Source organism: Phoenix dactylifera, chromosome 2 (genome assembly GCF_051530095.1).
Source record: "Phoenix dactylifera cultivar Ajwa chromosome 2, Ajwa_hap1_PhDact_Kaust_v1.1, whole genome shotgun sequence".
Taxonomy (NCBI): domain Eukaryota; kingdom Viridiplantae; phylum Streptophyta; class Magnoliopsida; order Arecales; family Arecaceae; genus Phoenix; species Phoenix dactylifera.
The window spans coordinates 48,217,819-48,230,639 of NC_143191.1; the positions used below are offsets into that span (position 1 = coordinate 48,217,819).

Consider the following 12,821-nt stretch of genomic DNA (forward strand, 5'->3'; position numbering starts at 1 on the left):
TGCATATCTTGAACCACATTTTAAAAGAAAAAATTTTAATCCTTTTCCATACCTTCCTAAATCAATCTATTGTTTTTTTTTTTTATCATCAATCTCGCGGCCCATGCTGAGGTCCTCCTCGAGCGTGGACGAGTTATTCCTAATGGGTGCATCCAATAGGGTCAAGCTAGGCAGGGAGACCAATAGGGCACCAAGACCCTTCTTGACCAGGTTGCTTGAAATGGGCGAGTTATTCCTAATGGGTGCATCCAATATTTTGAAAATTAGGTCGGATTCATCGCTTGAACTAGTTAGGTCGTTAATCGGTCTGGCATTTCTCCAAATATACACTAAAAATGATTTGAGATAAAAACTAATTTGGTCTTGAAAATTTTCTTAAACTTACGGTTGAATCGTCAACTTGTTCGAACCACTTTGAGTTCGAGCAAACCAGCTAGTTAAAGTAGATTATGATTAAGGATTCAACCGAATCGAGCTCTCTCCTCCCACACTTTCATGATTCTTGATCTTTCTCTCATCCTAGACCCTCCTTTTCGGCACCAACATGAACAAGAATGATCATCAACAAGCACCAACTACCACTCTTAGCCTTCGATGTTTGGGTAAGACCCTATCCCTTTCTCCCTTTCTTGCTGCATCTAAGTAGATGATCGATGGGAGACGACAATACCCCATCCCTCTCCATCATTGGATGGCTAGAGCTTGGTGGCAAGCCAAACTATTGGAGGGTAGTAGCATTAAAAGGCAAATTCGCAATGGCACCTAGATTCCTTTGCTCTCTCTCCTCTCTCTTATGACCTTGCTAACCCAAAGGCTGAAGCCTCCCCTCCCCTCTCTCTCTCTCTCTCTCTCACAGTATTGTTGACTCAATGATCAAAGCCTCTCTTGCTCTCTCCCTCTCTCATGACCATGTTGACATGATGGTCAGAGTATGGTAGTAGGTCAGATTATAGAAGGGCAAATGGATAAAAGCTTCTGGGACTCGACCTACCTTGCTCTCTCCCACTAATTGCTTACTGATAATTAGATCTTTGCTTGCTCTCTCTAGTTGTGCCATTATGGATCCAGTTGGTCAATATAGGCCATTAATAGAAAATATCAAAGGGATCGCATTGAACTCTCTTCCCAAATCATATTAGCCTAACGGATGGTAAAGCTGATCATCAGCTGGGCTTGGATATAGAAAATATCAGCATAGGCTTGGCCTGAAATCCAATTAAAAATAAATAGAGTTTAGGCCTGAGGTATGACCCATGATCAGCTCTGACGAGTAGCATGCTAGTAGCTGGTGGGGTGATAATTAAAGGAATAAAAATTGAAGCTTCTTTAATTTTCTGCTTCACTATGATTTAGCCTCCAAATTAATTCTGTATATCTAATCATTTATAGTAGCTCGGAAAAGATATTGTTTAGCATAAGTAATAGGGATTTATTTTGCTTATATTAGTTTTGCACGGATTCTTTGTTCAAGTTTTGATTCTTCTGCAAACAATACCATTCACCGAACAGGTACATCAATATGTTTATATATGCTTTTTCTTCTATATATTTTATTGCTTGTATCTCAAAAATATTGATGTATTATTGGAATTTTAAAAAATGAAGTTTGTTTTTTAATTTATATTGTATTCATGATATAATTTTTTTTTTTTTTTGGTATGGTGTTATTCGTCTCCAATATAGTTATTATTGTTTGAAGAACTTGAATGGAATAAAGTGATAATGATGCTATTATATTATACATTATTTATAATACATTGTTATTATAATTTGTCTGATTGAGTGCACCAACTCCCCCAACCCCCGCCCGCCCAACCGCCCTATCTCTCTCTCTCTCTCTCCCTCGGATGGTTTTAGCACAGCCCTTCGGAGCCATCACCGGACCCAACCCCACCACCAGTATCCTCGTCTCCTCCTCCTTCTACCTCCCTTCCCCTCTCCTCCCCCGCGCCGCTCTCGAATCGCTCCTCATCGCTGCCCTCGATGCCGCCGCCAGCCCCCGGCACCTCCGACAGGCCCACGGCCGCCTCGTCCGTCTCGGGCTTCACCGCAGCAACTTCCTCGTCGCCCGCCTCCTCCGCCGTCTCGCCGACCAACGCGTCCCCACCCACCCCTACCCTCTCCTCGTCTTCGCCCAGGTCCCCCGCCCCAACTGCTTCCTCTGGACCGCCCTCATCCGCGGCGCCGCCCTCCTCCTCTACTCCGCCTCCTCCTCCGCCGCCCATCCCCTCCGCCTCTACGCCGCCATGCGCCGCAGCTGGCCCCCCGCCCCGCCCCTCCCATTTACCTTCTCCGCCCTCCTCAAGGCCTGCGGCGCCGCCCGCTGCCTCCCCATGGGCACCCAGGTCCACGCCCAGGCCCTCGCCACCGGTGGGTTCGATTCTGACCTTTTCGTCCAGAACACTCTCATCTCTTTCTACGTGGAGTGCTCCGACCTGTCGTCAGCCCGCAAGTTATTCGACCGAATGTCTGTGAGAGACGCCATATCTTGGACTTCATTGATCGTTGCCTATACCAAGACCGGTGACATGGACTCCGCCGAGGGGCTTTTTGAGAAGACCCCGGTGAAGGATATGGTGGCGTGGACCGCCATGGTCACGGGGTACGCCCAGAATTCGATGCCGAAAGAGGCATTGGAGACGTTCGATAGAATGCGAGAGGCAGGTGTTAAAATCGATGAGGTCTCGTTAATCGGCGCCATCTCCGGTTGCGCTCAGTTGGGTGCCGTGAAGCATGCGGGATTCGTACGGGAGATTGCCGAGAGATATGAGTTCAAGAGGAACGTCGTCATGGGGTCGGCAATGGTGGATATGTATGCAAAATGTGGGCTTGTTGACGAGGCCCGTAAGGTGTTTGATGGGATGGTAGAGCGAAATGTGTACACGTACAGTGCTATGATCGTTGGCCTTGCTGCGCATGGGAGGGCTCAGGAGGCAATCGCTTTGTTTAAGGAGATGGTGGAGAGGACGGAGGTGAAGCCTAATCGGGTCACATTCATTGGGGTGCTCACGGCATGCAGCCATGCCGGGATGGTGGAGGAAGGCCGCTCTTACTTTGCACAAATGAAGGACGAGTATGGGATTTCTCCCTCTGCCGATCATTATGCTTGCATGGTGGATTTGTTGGGCCGGTCAGGTCTCGTGGAAGAAGCACTTGAACTTGTGAAATCGATGCCTGTTGAACCCCATGGTGGTGTGTGGGGAGCATTGCTAGGTGCTTGCCGGATCCATGGGAAGACCCAAATCGCTAAAATTGCAGCAGATCATCTATTCGTGCTTGAACCTGATGGAATCGGGAACTATGTGTTGCTGTCGATCATATATGCATCGGCAGGGATGTGGGAGGAGGTGTCGAAGGTGAGGAAGTTGATGAGGGGAAGGGGGTTGAGGAAGAACCCAGCGGCAAGCTGGGTGGAGGCCAAAGATGGTCTAGTTCATGAGTTCTTTGCAGGAGATGGTTTGCACCCTAGGTCTCGTGAGATAAAGGAGGCACTAGAGGAGCTTTTGCGGAGGTTGAAGCAAGATGGATATGTGCCTGTCTTGAGCTCAGTTGTCTATGATGTTAGTGATGACGAGAAGGAAAGGCTACTGAAGGGTCATAGTGAGAAGCTAGCTCTGGCATTCGGTCTGTTAACAACCACTGTTGGAGGCACAATTAGGATTGTGAAGAACCTAAGGATTTGTGAGGACTGTCATTTAGTGATGCGCCTTGTGTCTAAGGTTGAAAGCAGGGAGATTGTGGTGAGGGATAACATGAGGTTCCACCACTTCAAAAATGGTGAGTGCTCCTGTGGTGAATTTTGGTGAAGGTGAGCTTTATAAGCAACATAAACATGAGAAGGGAGGAGAAATAGTATGGCATGATTTTGATATGAGATTCCTAAATTCTTTTGAAGCTCAGTTGCCTTATTGGATCCTTGTGAATTCATTTGACCTCTGCTGAAGCAGCGCAAAGAGCTGAAGACATGCATTATACTAAATCCAGGGAACTAATTCTATGATCTTTTTTCTTATGAAAGATATCTATGATAGCGATAAACATGAAGATGGAAAAATGAAACTAAAGGGAGTTGAGCTTCTCAGCTGGCCAGAAGATTCAAACCAGCTTTTCCTTAAGGAGAACCAATTCTTTTCAAACAAAAAAAGGATGTACGTTTTTTTATGTTTTCAGAATTTTTTTATAAGTCAGATGTAGGCGAGACATGAAGTAGAGCTGGTTTCTTTTATTAGCTGTATTAAAAAATCTCATCTTTTTTTTTTTAATGCAGATTGCACAACTATCTTGGAAAAGTGATTGAACATTGTCGTGATATACCGTAGTAATTTATGTGAACTGTCATTGGTTCTTTATTTAGAGGAGGTTGGACTTTGAGAAATTCTCAAATCCTCTTCTTGCATTTTCTTCTTTGTTCTCTATTGTTATTGCCCCTCCAAGTACACCTGGTGTACTGACAACTCCTATTCTATCTAGGTTTTACCTATTTGTTCTTTTGTTTTACGAAGACAGTGATTGTAGTTAAGCATAGTTGTTTTCCATATTCCCAAAGCTCATGTTCATATTCCATAAAAAAAATAGAAACAGTCTTTCAGTGTCCATGTAAATTGACCTAGTTCAAAACTGCTAGGCCTATGAGATCACTCCTTTGAAGACCCTGGTTGGAGGTTCTTTCTTATCTCCTGGTACTTTTTGAACCAAAGAGGATATAAGAATAGAAGCAGAATCAATTGAACCAAGAAAAAATAATAGATTGGTGAATATGGAGGAGCAACATGAGAAAGTACTACAATCCTGCAGAAAAAAGTTATTAGCTTGCATTTACATATAAAGAAGTCAGTGTTTACAGACAACAGAGGTGACCTTGTTATTGATCGTGAGTCCCCATTGTGAGATGAGCCTCTGATACTTATTCTCATGGGGGTGTTACTAGAAAGGAGAACCGTTTGCAAAAAAACATTGTAAGAGAACCAAATTTACTTCCAACTCCATTAAACCAATGAAGTTTTCCCACCAATATAAATCAATCTTGAAACCCAGAAAAACTGATCCGATGATAGAACAGAACCTTAAATGCAGTAGCTTGAAGAACACGGGATGTAGTGGTGAGAAGACTATAGATCTCAGGAGGCATGATTCCTGCATGCCGGCTGTCACCTAAATGAGTGCTGATATACTGAAGTTGAAACTCCATAAATAAAGCAATTGCCTATACCCAAAAGACTTGCACCAAGTTTTGAAGTTATGTCTTGTTCAAACTTAAAGCTTGCAAAAGCCAGGGGGGTCTCTGTAAGCTTTCTCTGTCGAAGCTGCTGGTCGAGTGGTCACTGCATTCCTCTGTTCTCTGTGGTATGACAGGTGTAGACAAGAGCAGTGGCCTGATATCACTTGGAGCTGGCTTAGAGTAGCTTATTTCATCATTCAAGCTAAGCCAATGTTTTGATCTCTTCTTACCAATGCCACATCCTATGCCAAGTGTGAGCTCAACATCATTCTCATCATCAGTCCACATTTTGGAGCTTTCTGTGTTCATCTTTTCTTTCAGATGCTTCCCCAAGTTGGTAATCTGATCTTGGGTGTGTCCAACTTCTGTGGAGGTGTACTCTTCAGCGGGCTGTTCAAGATCGAAGCCCTTCGGCACTCTTAAAGGGTCTTCTGAGCATATGCTCAGTTCTCGTGAGCTAGGGCCTGCTCTTGTGTTGTAGTGATGGATGGAGCTGTACTCAGAGTTCAGATGTTTAGTGGAGTGAAGTGTATTACTGACATGGGAAGAATGACTGGTCTCTGAGGTAGATGCACTACCCCAAAATCTGGTCCTTGTATCTGTGAACCCTCTGGAAGTCACAATTGTGGGAGATTGGGGCTTCTCCTCCTTACTTCTCATCTCAGCCATTAGCATCTTCTGAACTCTGTATAGCCGGTGTAGATCATGCACCTGCAATATCCAATCCAAAATCTGCGCATCAGTACTTGATGATAAACTAGAACTAAAGTAATAACAGTTGCCATCTATCCATCTTGGCATTCTTATTCTGCCACCTGTTAGAGAGAGGGGTACATCAGAAAAAAAAATGTCAGAAGGGAAGAGCAAAGCCAGCAAAGAAGGAAGTCGGCCGAGAGGATTCAGAAGTAATCCGCATCCATAACACCATCTGCCTATCCTTGGAGTGGGTAGAAATAAAAAAAATGAGACACATGAGCACAGTTTCACCTGCTGTCTGAATATTTCTTCATGCTTCAACATGGCATTTCTGACAGATTCTCTGTTGCTTTGCAATCTATCCATGGACACTGGAAGACAATTGAAAGCAGTCTGGCTGCCCGTCTTCAGCAATATATTACTGAACCTGGCCCAACTATCTGGAGTGTTCAGATCGATGGTTACTACATGACGGTTGTTCTTTAGCAAGGTGGAAAAAACATTATGAGTGTCATGCAGTTTTGTTCCCATTCCTGAGACAATGAGGGGCCATGTCAGCTATGTTTTCTTCATAATGGCTGGTAAAATGTTGTATCAGTAAAGACTCAGAAACTAAAATGTAACAATGTAAAGATTTAGATATTCAATAAACATTTACAATTTAAGACAGCTCTAATGGCATTCTTTTCTTATATTTCACAAACTGTTTGTAGTGAGTCAATTGGCTTGTTGGAGATTCAGCTGCATTCCAAAAACTGATGCTGGACCTTCGTACTATGCAGAACAATCTTCACAGGTAATTAATAATAAACTCTACAGCCTCAATGTGTCTTCCTCAAATAATGATCTGATCCGTGGGTGGCCTTAGGCCTCCCTTTCAATCAAAACAACAACAACAACAACAACAACAATAATAATAATAACAACAACAAAAACAATAATGATCTGATCATGCATGTTAATCAGCCGATCACTCCAGTTACAAAATTATGTCATGAGTGCATTCCAACAGAATCGAGATGTTATCAAAACTTAAATCCATACTTCCAATCGAGAAGACAAAATATAGATAAATGAAATATCCGCATTCAACCCTGATAAATAAAATTATAGAAACATCAGCATTTTACTCAAGACTCATGAAGCAGAAGTGCTATATGATCGCTGCATCTAACAATTTTAGCTCAAGGCTTTGTGCCGTGTTCCTAAAATTGTTATCGCCAGTCCACTACAATTATGTCATCAGTCTATGACATCTACAGTCGATCCAACAAAGAAATATTGATTATAAGATTTTGATTCCGGTACAAGGAAATCCTTGAGCACAACAACAACAAATAAGAGAACCCGGCTCCTATTTGATTGAGTACCAAAATAAGAGATAGATATCTAACATAAGTTTGGAGCTACAGAGAGATGGAGAGCCTGGAAAATCTTTTTAGCTCAAAGTGGACTGAAGATCACAGGGTGGGATAGACGAACACCAGATACCGGAAATCCAGAACGTGGTTAGTTCAAATAAAACAGAGAAGTGGTATGTTTTATTCTTGCCAAGGAAGAGCGAGCAGACCTATCTTCGTTTGGAAATTGAGTTTATGAACTGATGGCTACCTTTTAGGGTTCGTAAAGTTCTATCAAATTATATAAAACCACATGGTTAGCCAACAATTATTTTTTCCCCTCTCTCGGCTGCCATAAGAATCTAAGCAAGGCTCAAACTTGTGCAGGAAACAAAAGATTGTATGAATCATATATGTGACCCCCAAGGTGAATCCTTTTGCAATATTAAGAACAAAAAACATCTTCTAAGCTGAAGAACAAAACACATCTTGCAAGAAGACTATAGCTTCCTTTTTTTTTGAATCTTTCACCAGGTAGATGACTATTATTGATAAACAATTGCAATTCAAGACCCACTCCAGAGTTCTGCTAATTGTTGATAAAAGGCTTGTAGAACAAGACCATCAAGAGGATTAGCCCTTCCAAGTAAGTGCATGACCATGGTTTAACACCCAAAACAACAAGGATCAACTGATTTGATCCCAATGAAGCACAATTACAAAGTAATGAACAATAAATTTAACATAAGTAAGGACTCTAGAGGTGTTAAAGGAAGAACAGGAAGAAAGTATAATTCACCTGCAAGCTCTGTTTCCACTGCTCATCAAGCATCTTCCCCCCCTACCAACCCTTCACTCCTCCATCTAACATCACCTTAAACAGCCAAAGAAAGCTTGAACCCACTCTCCCATCATCCTCTATGGCTCCTTTCCAGGCGACGCTGTCACCGTGGAGGTCCGATGATCATCGGAGAAATCCAAGCGAAAGGGGTGATAGATTCGGAGACTAGTCGGATATGGGCAGGCTCTTTACCACACATGAACAACCAAGCAATTGCTTGGAAAAACAAGAAAGGCAGCCCAAAAATAATGTAAGCATGACAGGCTGTGAAGGGGAAGAAGGCAAGAAAAAGGTGGAGAAGCCCTTGGTGAAATCGGTTCAGAATTGTATCATATCCACAAGGGAGGATCAGAAGAGTCAGCAAACCAAAACAAGGACATATAAAAACAAATCTCACTCATCCATGTAACCATGGAAGCATGTGAACAAAATATTCCAGACAGCTCTTATAGGACATGAAGATAGATGCTACAGTGGGCTGATGCTTCCTCTCTCTCTCCCTCTCCCTCTCCTCCCCCCCCACCCCTTCACTCCAGCTCATCTAGACAAAATCAAATACTTTTCATTTCTTACTTCTGTCCCTTTAGAGATCTAAAGATATCCATGCTTTGGACCTACTCAAGTGGTTTCTACTCTTTGCATTAGGATCACTTTTTTAATCAAGCATGGTGGTTCAGTATCCTAGAGTTGTCATTCTAAACCAGATCCAACTCCTCAGATGGGTAAAAAGGCAAAACTTTTCTTGGATGGGCATTATTCTACTAGAGAAAATGGTGCTTCCCTAAAGGCATTTGGATAAGAGAAGAGCAAAACAACTAGAAAAAACATTCTTCAAATTCTACACCTGGAATAACGGCGTTTGGAACTTTTCCTCAATCAATAATGGTGGTTAGTACCCTAGATTTGCCATTTTGGATCAGACCCCACCCCCTTTTATTGGCTCGAAGCTGAAGTAATCCTTGATGGGGTTTTCCCATAGGATAAATAGTACACCATAAAAATCCTTTTCTCCACTACATAGTATTCTCCAAATTCAATTATTGATATAGAGTCTATACCTTTTCCTTCGATGTGTGTGTGTGTGTGTTTTACTTTTTTGTCTAAATATACAAATTTTGCAAGAAGTCGGCATCATCACCACAAGAAAACTTATCTTTTCATTGGCTAGATAATATTCTCAACCCAATCATTGATTTTGGTATAGAGTCGAGGACTTGCGTGTGGGGGTTTCTTTCTTATCTGAAAGAAAGGGTTCCGTACTATTTATAGATCAGAAAATTCACCCAGGGTAGAATTCTATCTTTGAGCTTTCTTGTAAATTGATGCGATTTTTTTTTGCCGCAGATCATTAACTTTTTACCACATCTTCTCTAAAAAAGGTTTCAAATTTCCGTTACCTTCAATTGGTAAGCGTCCAAAGTGAGATATTCATTCATTATTGAACGGTCTACTTTTTCTTAATAATGCTGGTTATACTCATACGAAATTAATATGAGTAGCCGATGTAAAAAAAAAAAATTTAAAATAAAAATAAAAATAAAAGATGAAAAAAAAAGAGAGACAGTAATTTCTCATCTAATGCTTATCGCTTTCGTCGAAAAGCCGACAGACCAAAAACATACTTGTCCGCAGAGGTTTGAAGCCGATTAAAAAATCCGCATCTCCGGGGAAGTCCACCGCCACCACCAACAGCCCCACATGCGTCAGGGGATTTTGTTTTGGAGAACCCACCCACCTCTCTCTCTCTCTCTCTCTCTCTCTCTCTCTCTCTCTCTCTCTAATAAAGAAAGACCGCTATAACGGTATTGGGTGGCCCGTTACGTTATTGAAATGCATGATTAGGAAAATTAAATAATAATTGTTGCTTAGCAATTATTTTCTTGTTTTCCATAAAAAAAAAGCATTTATTTTGTTGTTTTATAATCATGGATTCAAAAGTTAATTCTTAAGCTAAGAGCAGTGATTTCATCAGATAATTTTGTTATCTTGTAGTCACTATCCATTATTTTCTAGTAGAAGCTTAGTGCAGAGCTTCCTTTCTTTTATATTTTGCCTAACTTTGCCACTCAAAGCATTCGTCATCATTTTAAATGGGTTCATTAATCAAGAGTGATTGATTGCTTATCTAAAATTAAAAGTTGTTTTATCAAAAAACAAAAAACAACAACAACAACAACTGACACATACAAAGAAAACCAACAAAAATGACATATAAAAGCACTTCATAACCAATTTACAAGTCTTTTATCACACTCCTTAGTTTGCACCATTCAAACTACTTAGAGGCCAGCAGATCTTCTACAATGCAACTTACATGGAATTCTTACAGCATACATACAGGATAAGTTTTGATAGGTCAATAGAATCTAGGAGAGATTTTTCTTCCATGTAGCCCTCCCCTCTCTGTTACCTCAAAAAAAAAAAAAAAAAAAATCTTATTCCCCATAAATCCAATCTCTCTAGCGAACTTCTACATGCCAGAGTCGTATCGCCAAGAAAAACCTTATTATAAATCTGATTGTAGAAATTTCTTGCAGCTGCATTTTAGAGGATTAGGTCAAAGGAAAAGTTGGACAAAAGCCGTATGAGTTTTTTTTTTTTTTTTGTGGTGCAAGATTTATGTACCACTCAAGCATCTCTCCTCTTGAATAAATAAAGCCCAATATATTTTTCAAAAAAGGCTAATAGTAGTGAGTTCTAGACCGCATACGTGTATAGAGAGGCGAACAGGGTCACCAACTAGGTCGCCTCCTATGCAGCGTAGCATTTCGGAAAGTTCTTTTGAACACATCAAGGAGCGCCTCCTTTATAGTTATGCCGAATTGCATCTCTTGATTCTGCTTACTGTGCCTATATACAGTAGGATGAGCTATCATTGTACAAAAGAAAAAAAGAAAAAAAAACCAATAGTAACTAGACCAAGCATGTTACTAACTAAAAACCAAGCTCTTCATCCATTTTGGAATGGAGTCTGTTTCAATTTGGGTAATAGTAGGGGGTCAATTTCTGGGTAGACAACCGGTCGGATAATTCACCATCTTGTCACACTTTCTTTATTTATATCAATGCTGCTGAGAAAAGTTGGTGGCAAACGACATTCTTGATTACAGTAACGAGACTTCTAACCTGGCAAGCTAAATAACAATCTCTAGGCTTCTAACTGTAGATCTTTCTTTCATTCTTGTCCATTCTAATCTCTCTTCTCTCCAATAAATTCGGGTGGCTTTGCTTCCCTTCCTTAAAAAAAAAAAAAACTTTAATAATCTTTCTTGGCCAATAATTATAGTCCTCAAAAGCCATTAGACTAGTATAACAGTATTATCAAAATCTCTCCCTATCCTGATTATCAGATGCTTGGTCTGGAACCATTTAGCTTTTTTTTCTCACATATCACTACACAAAAAAAGAAAATTTCCGACTCTTATTTGCCGACGCTTATTCCAAGCATCGACAAAAAAATTTTCCCGCCAACATTTGCCGACGCTTGTAAAAAGCGTCGGCTAACAACGACGCTTTTAAGCGTCGTCGAAGGTAATATGTAATTGACGACACTTTGAACGACGCTTTTTTGCGTTGTTAAATAACGATGCTTTTAAGCGTCGTTGAAAGCGTCGTCGGAAGCTAAAAAACCACCTTATTTTAGTCCACGTCGACGGATCTGAAAAAGAAAAAACTGTTTATATAGCTAAACCCAACCACTCCGCACAGATGAAATCAAGGTACCGATCGGGGAGGGTGTTTGTATTTCTCTTTGTGCTTCATCAGCACTATGGTTTCGGTCGTTTGTACTCCATCAACATTTGTGATGGAGAAGAATATGCAGACCGCAAATGGTATTTTTTTTGGCTAAAAAAGCAGTTTTGACGCGCTTTAAAGCGTCGGTAGATCCTCTCTTCCAGCGACGCTTTGGAAAAGGGTCGGCAGATCCCCTCTGGCGACGCTTTGGAAAAGCGTCAGAAGATATTTTAGAAACGCTTTTTGACATCGAGATAGGCTCCAAAAAGCATTGAGAATACTATATTATCCTGTAGTGTATGTTTCTCTTTTTTCTTGACAATATAACTCATATCTACCTCTTATCTCTGTTGTAAATAAGATTAACTTTCAATAAAAACCGGATGGCTCCTTTTGCCTCCCTTTACATCAAAAAAAAAAAAAATATCTTCTATAGAAATACATACAAACATACACACACACATATATATATATATATATATATATATATATATATATATATATATATATATATATAGAGAAAGAGAGAGAGAGAGAGAGAGAGAGAGAGAGAGAGAGAGAGAGAGAGAACTAGGCTCTACATGAAAGAAACTATATATGTACATACGGTCAGTCCCACTAGCGTTGTACTTTTTTCTGTTTTCCCTTGAACTTCAGCTATGAAACCTGGCTACATTTTTATTGCATGGCGTAGTAACATGGGCTCCTGATGGGGGGTGACAGAATCCGTGGTTGCTGGTCGGGCTCCTTCCAGAGGAGAGAAAGTCTGAGGAAAGTCTGAGGCTGGCCTCGGATTTGTCTAACGATCCATAGCTTTGTGGGATGGAGATTGGAGATCTGCTGCTCTCTTGAAAAGAGCTAGCTGTCGTTTCCGGTGGGATTCGGTTGTGGTACTGGAAAAGTCTACTCTGTTCTTAAGAATCTCTAGTCCTTTTCAAGCTTTCTTAGCTTCCTTCATCCATCTCTTCTCCTCACTTTTTTAAATCAGATG

At 41.1% G+C, this 12,821-nt stretch overlaps 2 protein-coding genes across 2 annotated transcripts; one reads left to right on the forward strand and one right to left on the reverse strand.

Moving 5' to 3' along the window:
• Positions 1-1,781: 1,781 nt before the first annotated feature.
• LOC103718042 (Pentatricopeptide repeat (PPR) superfamily protein) lies at positions 1,782-4,383 on the forward strand. Its single transcript, XM_008806684.6, has 2 exons — positions 1,782-4,148; positions 4,268-4,383. Exon 1 carries the CDS (start codon positions 1,848-1,850, stop codon positions 3,804-3,806), a length of 1,959 nt encoding a protein of 652 aa, XP_008804906.4. The 5' UTR covers positions 1,782-1,847; the 3' UTR covers positions 3,807-4,148; positions 4,268-4,383.
• A 406-nt stretch (positions 4,384-4,789) lies between these two features.
• Positions 4,790-9,231, reverse strand: LOC120105254 (uncharacterized). Its single transcript, XM_039117556.3, has 3 exons — positions 8,054-9,231; positions 6,206-6,447; positions 4,790-5,929 (listed from the first exon to the last, which is right to left on the reverse strand). The coding sequence occupies exons 2-3, from the start codon at positions 6,443-6,445 to the stop codon at positions 5,237-5,239; spliced, it is 933 nt and encodes a 310-aa protein (XP_038973484.1). The 5' UTR covers positions 6,446-6,447; positions 8,054-9,231; the 3' UTR covers positions 4,790-5,236.
• Positions 9,232-12,821: the final 3,590 nt, after the last annotated feature.

Excerpts from the sequence above, each read along its gene's own strand:
- LOC103718042 (XM_008806684.6), top strand. The coding sequence starts at position 1,848 with ATGGTTTTAGCACAGCCCTTCGGAGCCATCACCGGACCCAACCCCACC.
- LOC120105254 (XM_039117556.3), bottom strand. The coding sequence starts at position 6,445 with ATGGGAACAAAACTGCATGACACTCATAATGTTTTTTCCACCTTGCTA. Across the intron at positions 5,930-6,205 it reads AAGAAATATTCAGACAGCAG|GTGCATGATCTACACCGGCT; the intron begins GTGAAACTGTGC and ends TGGATATTGCAG.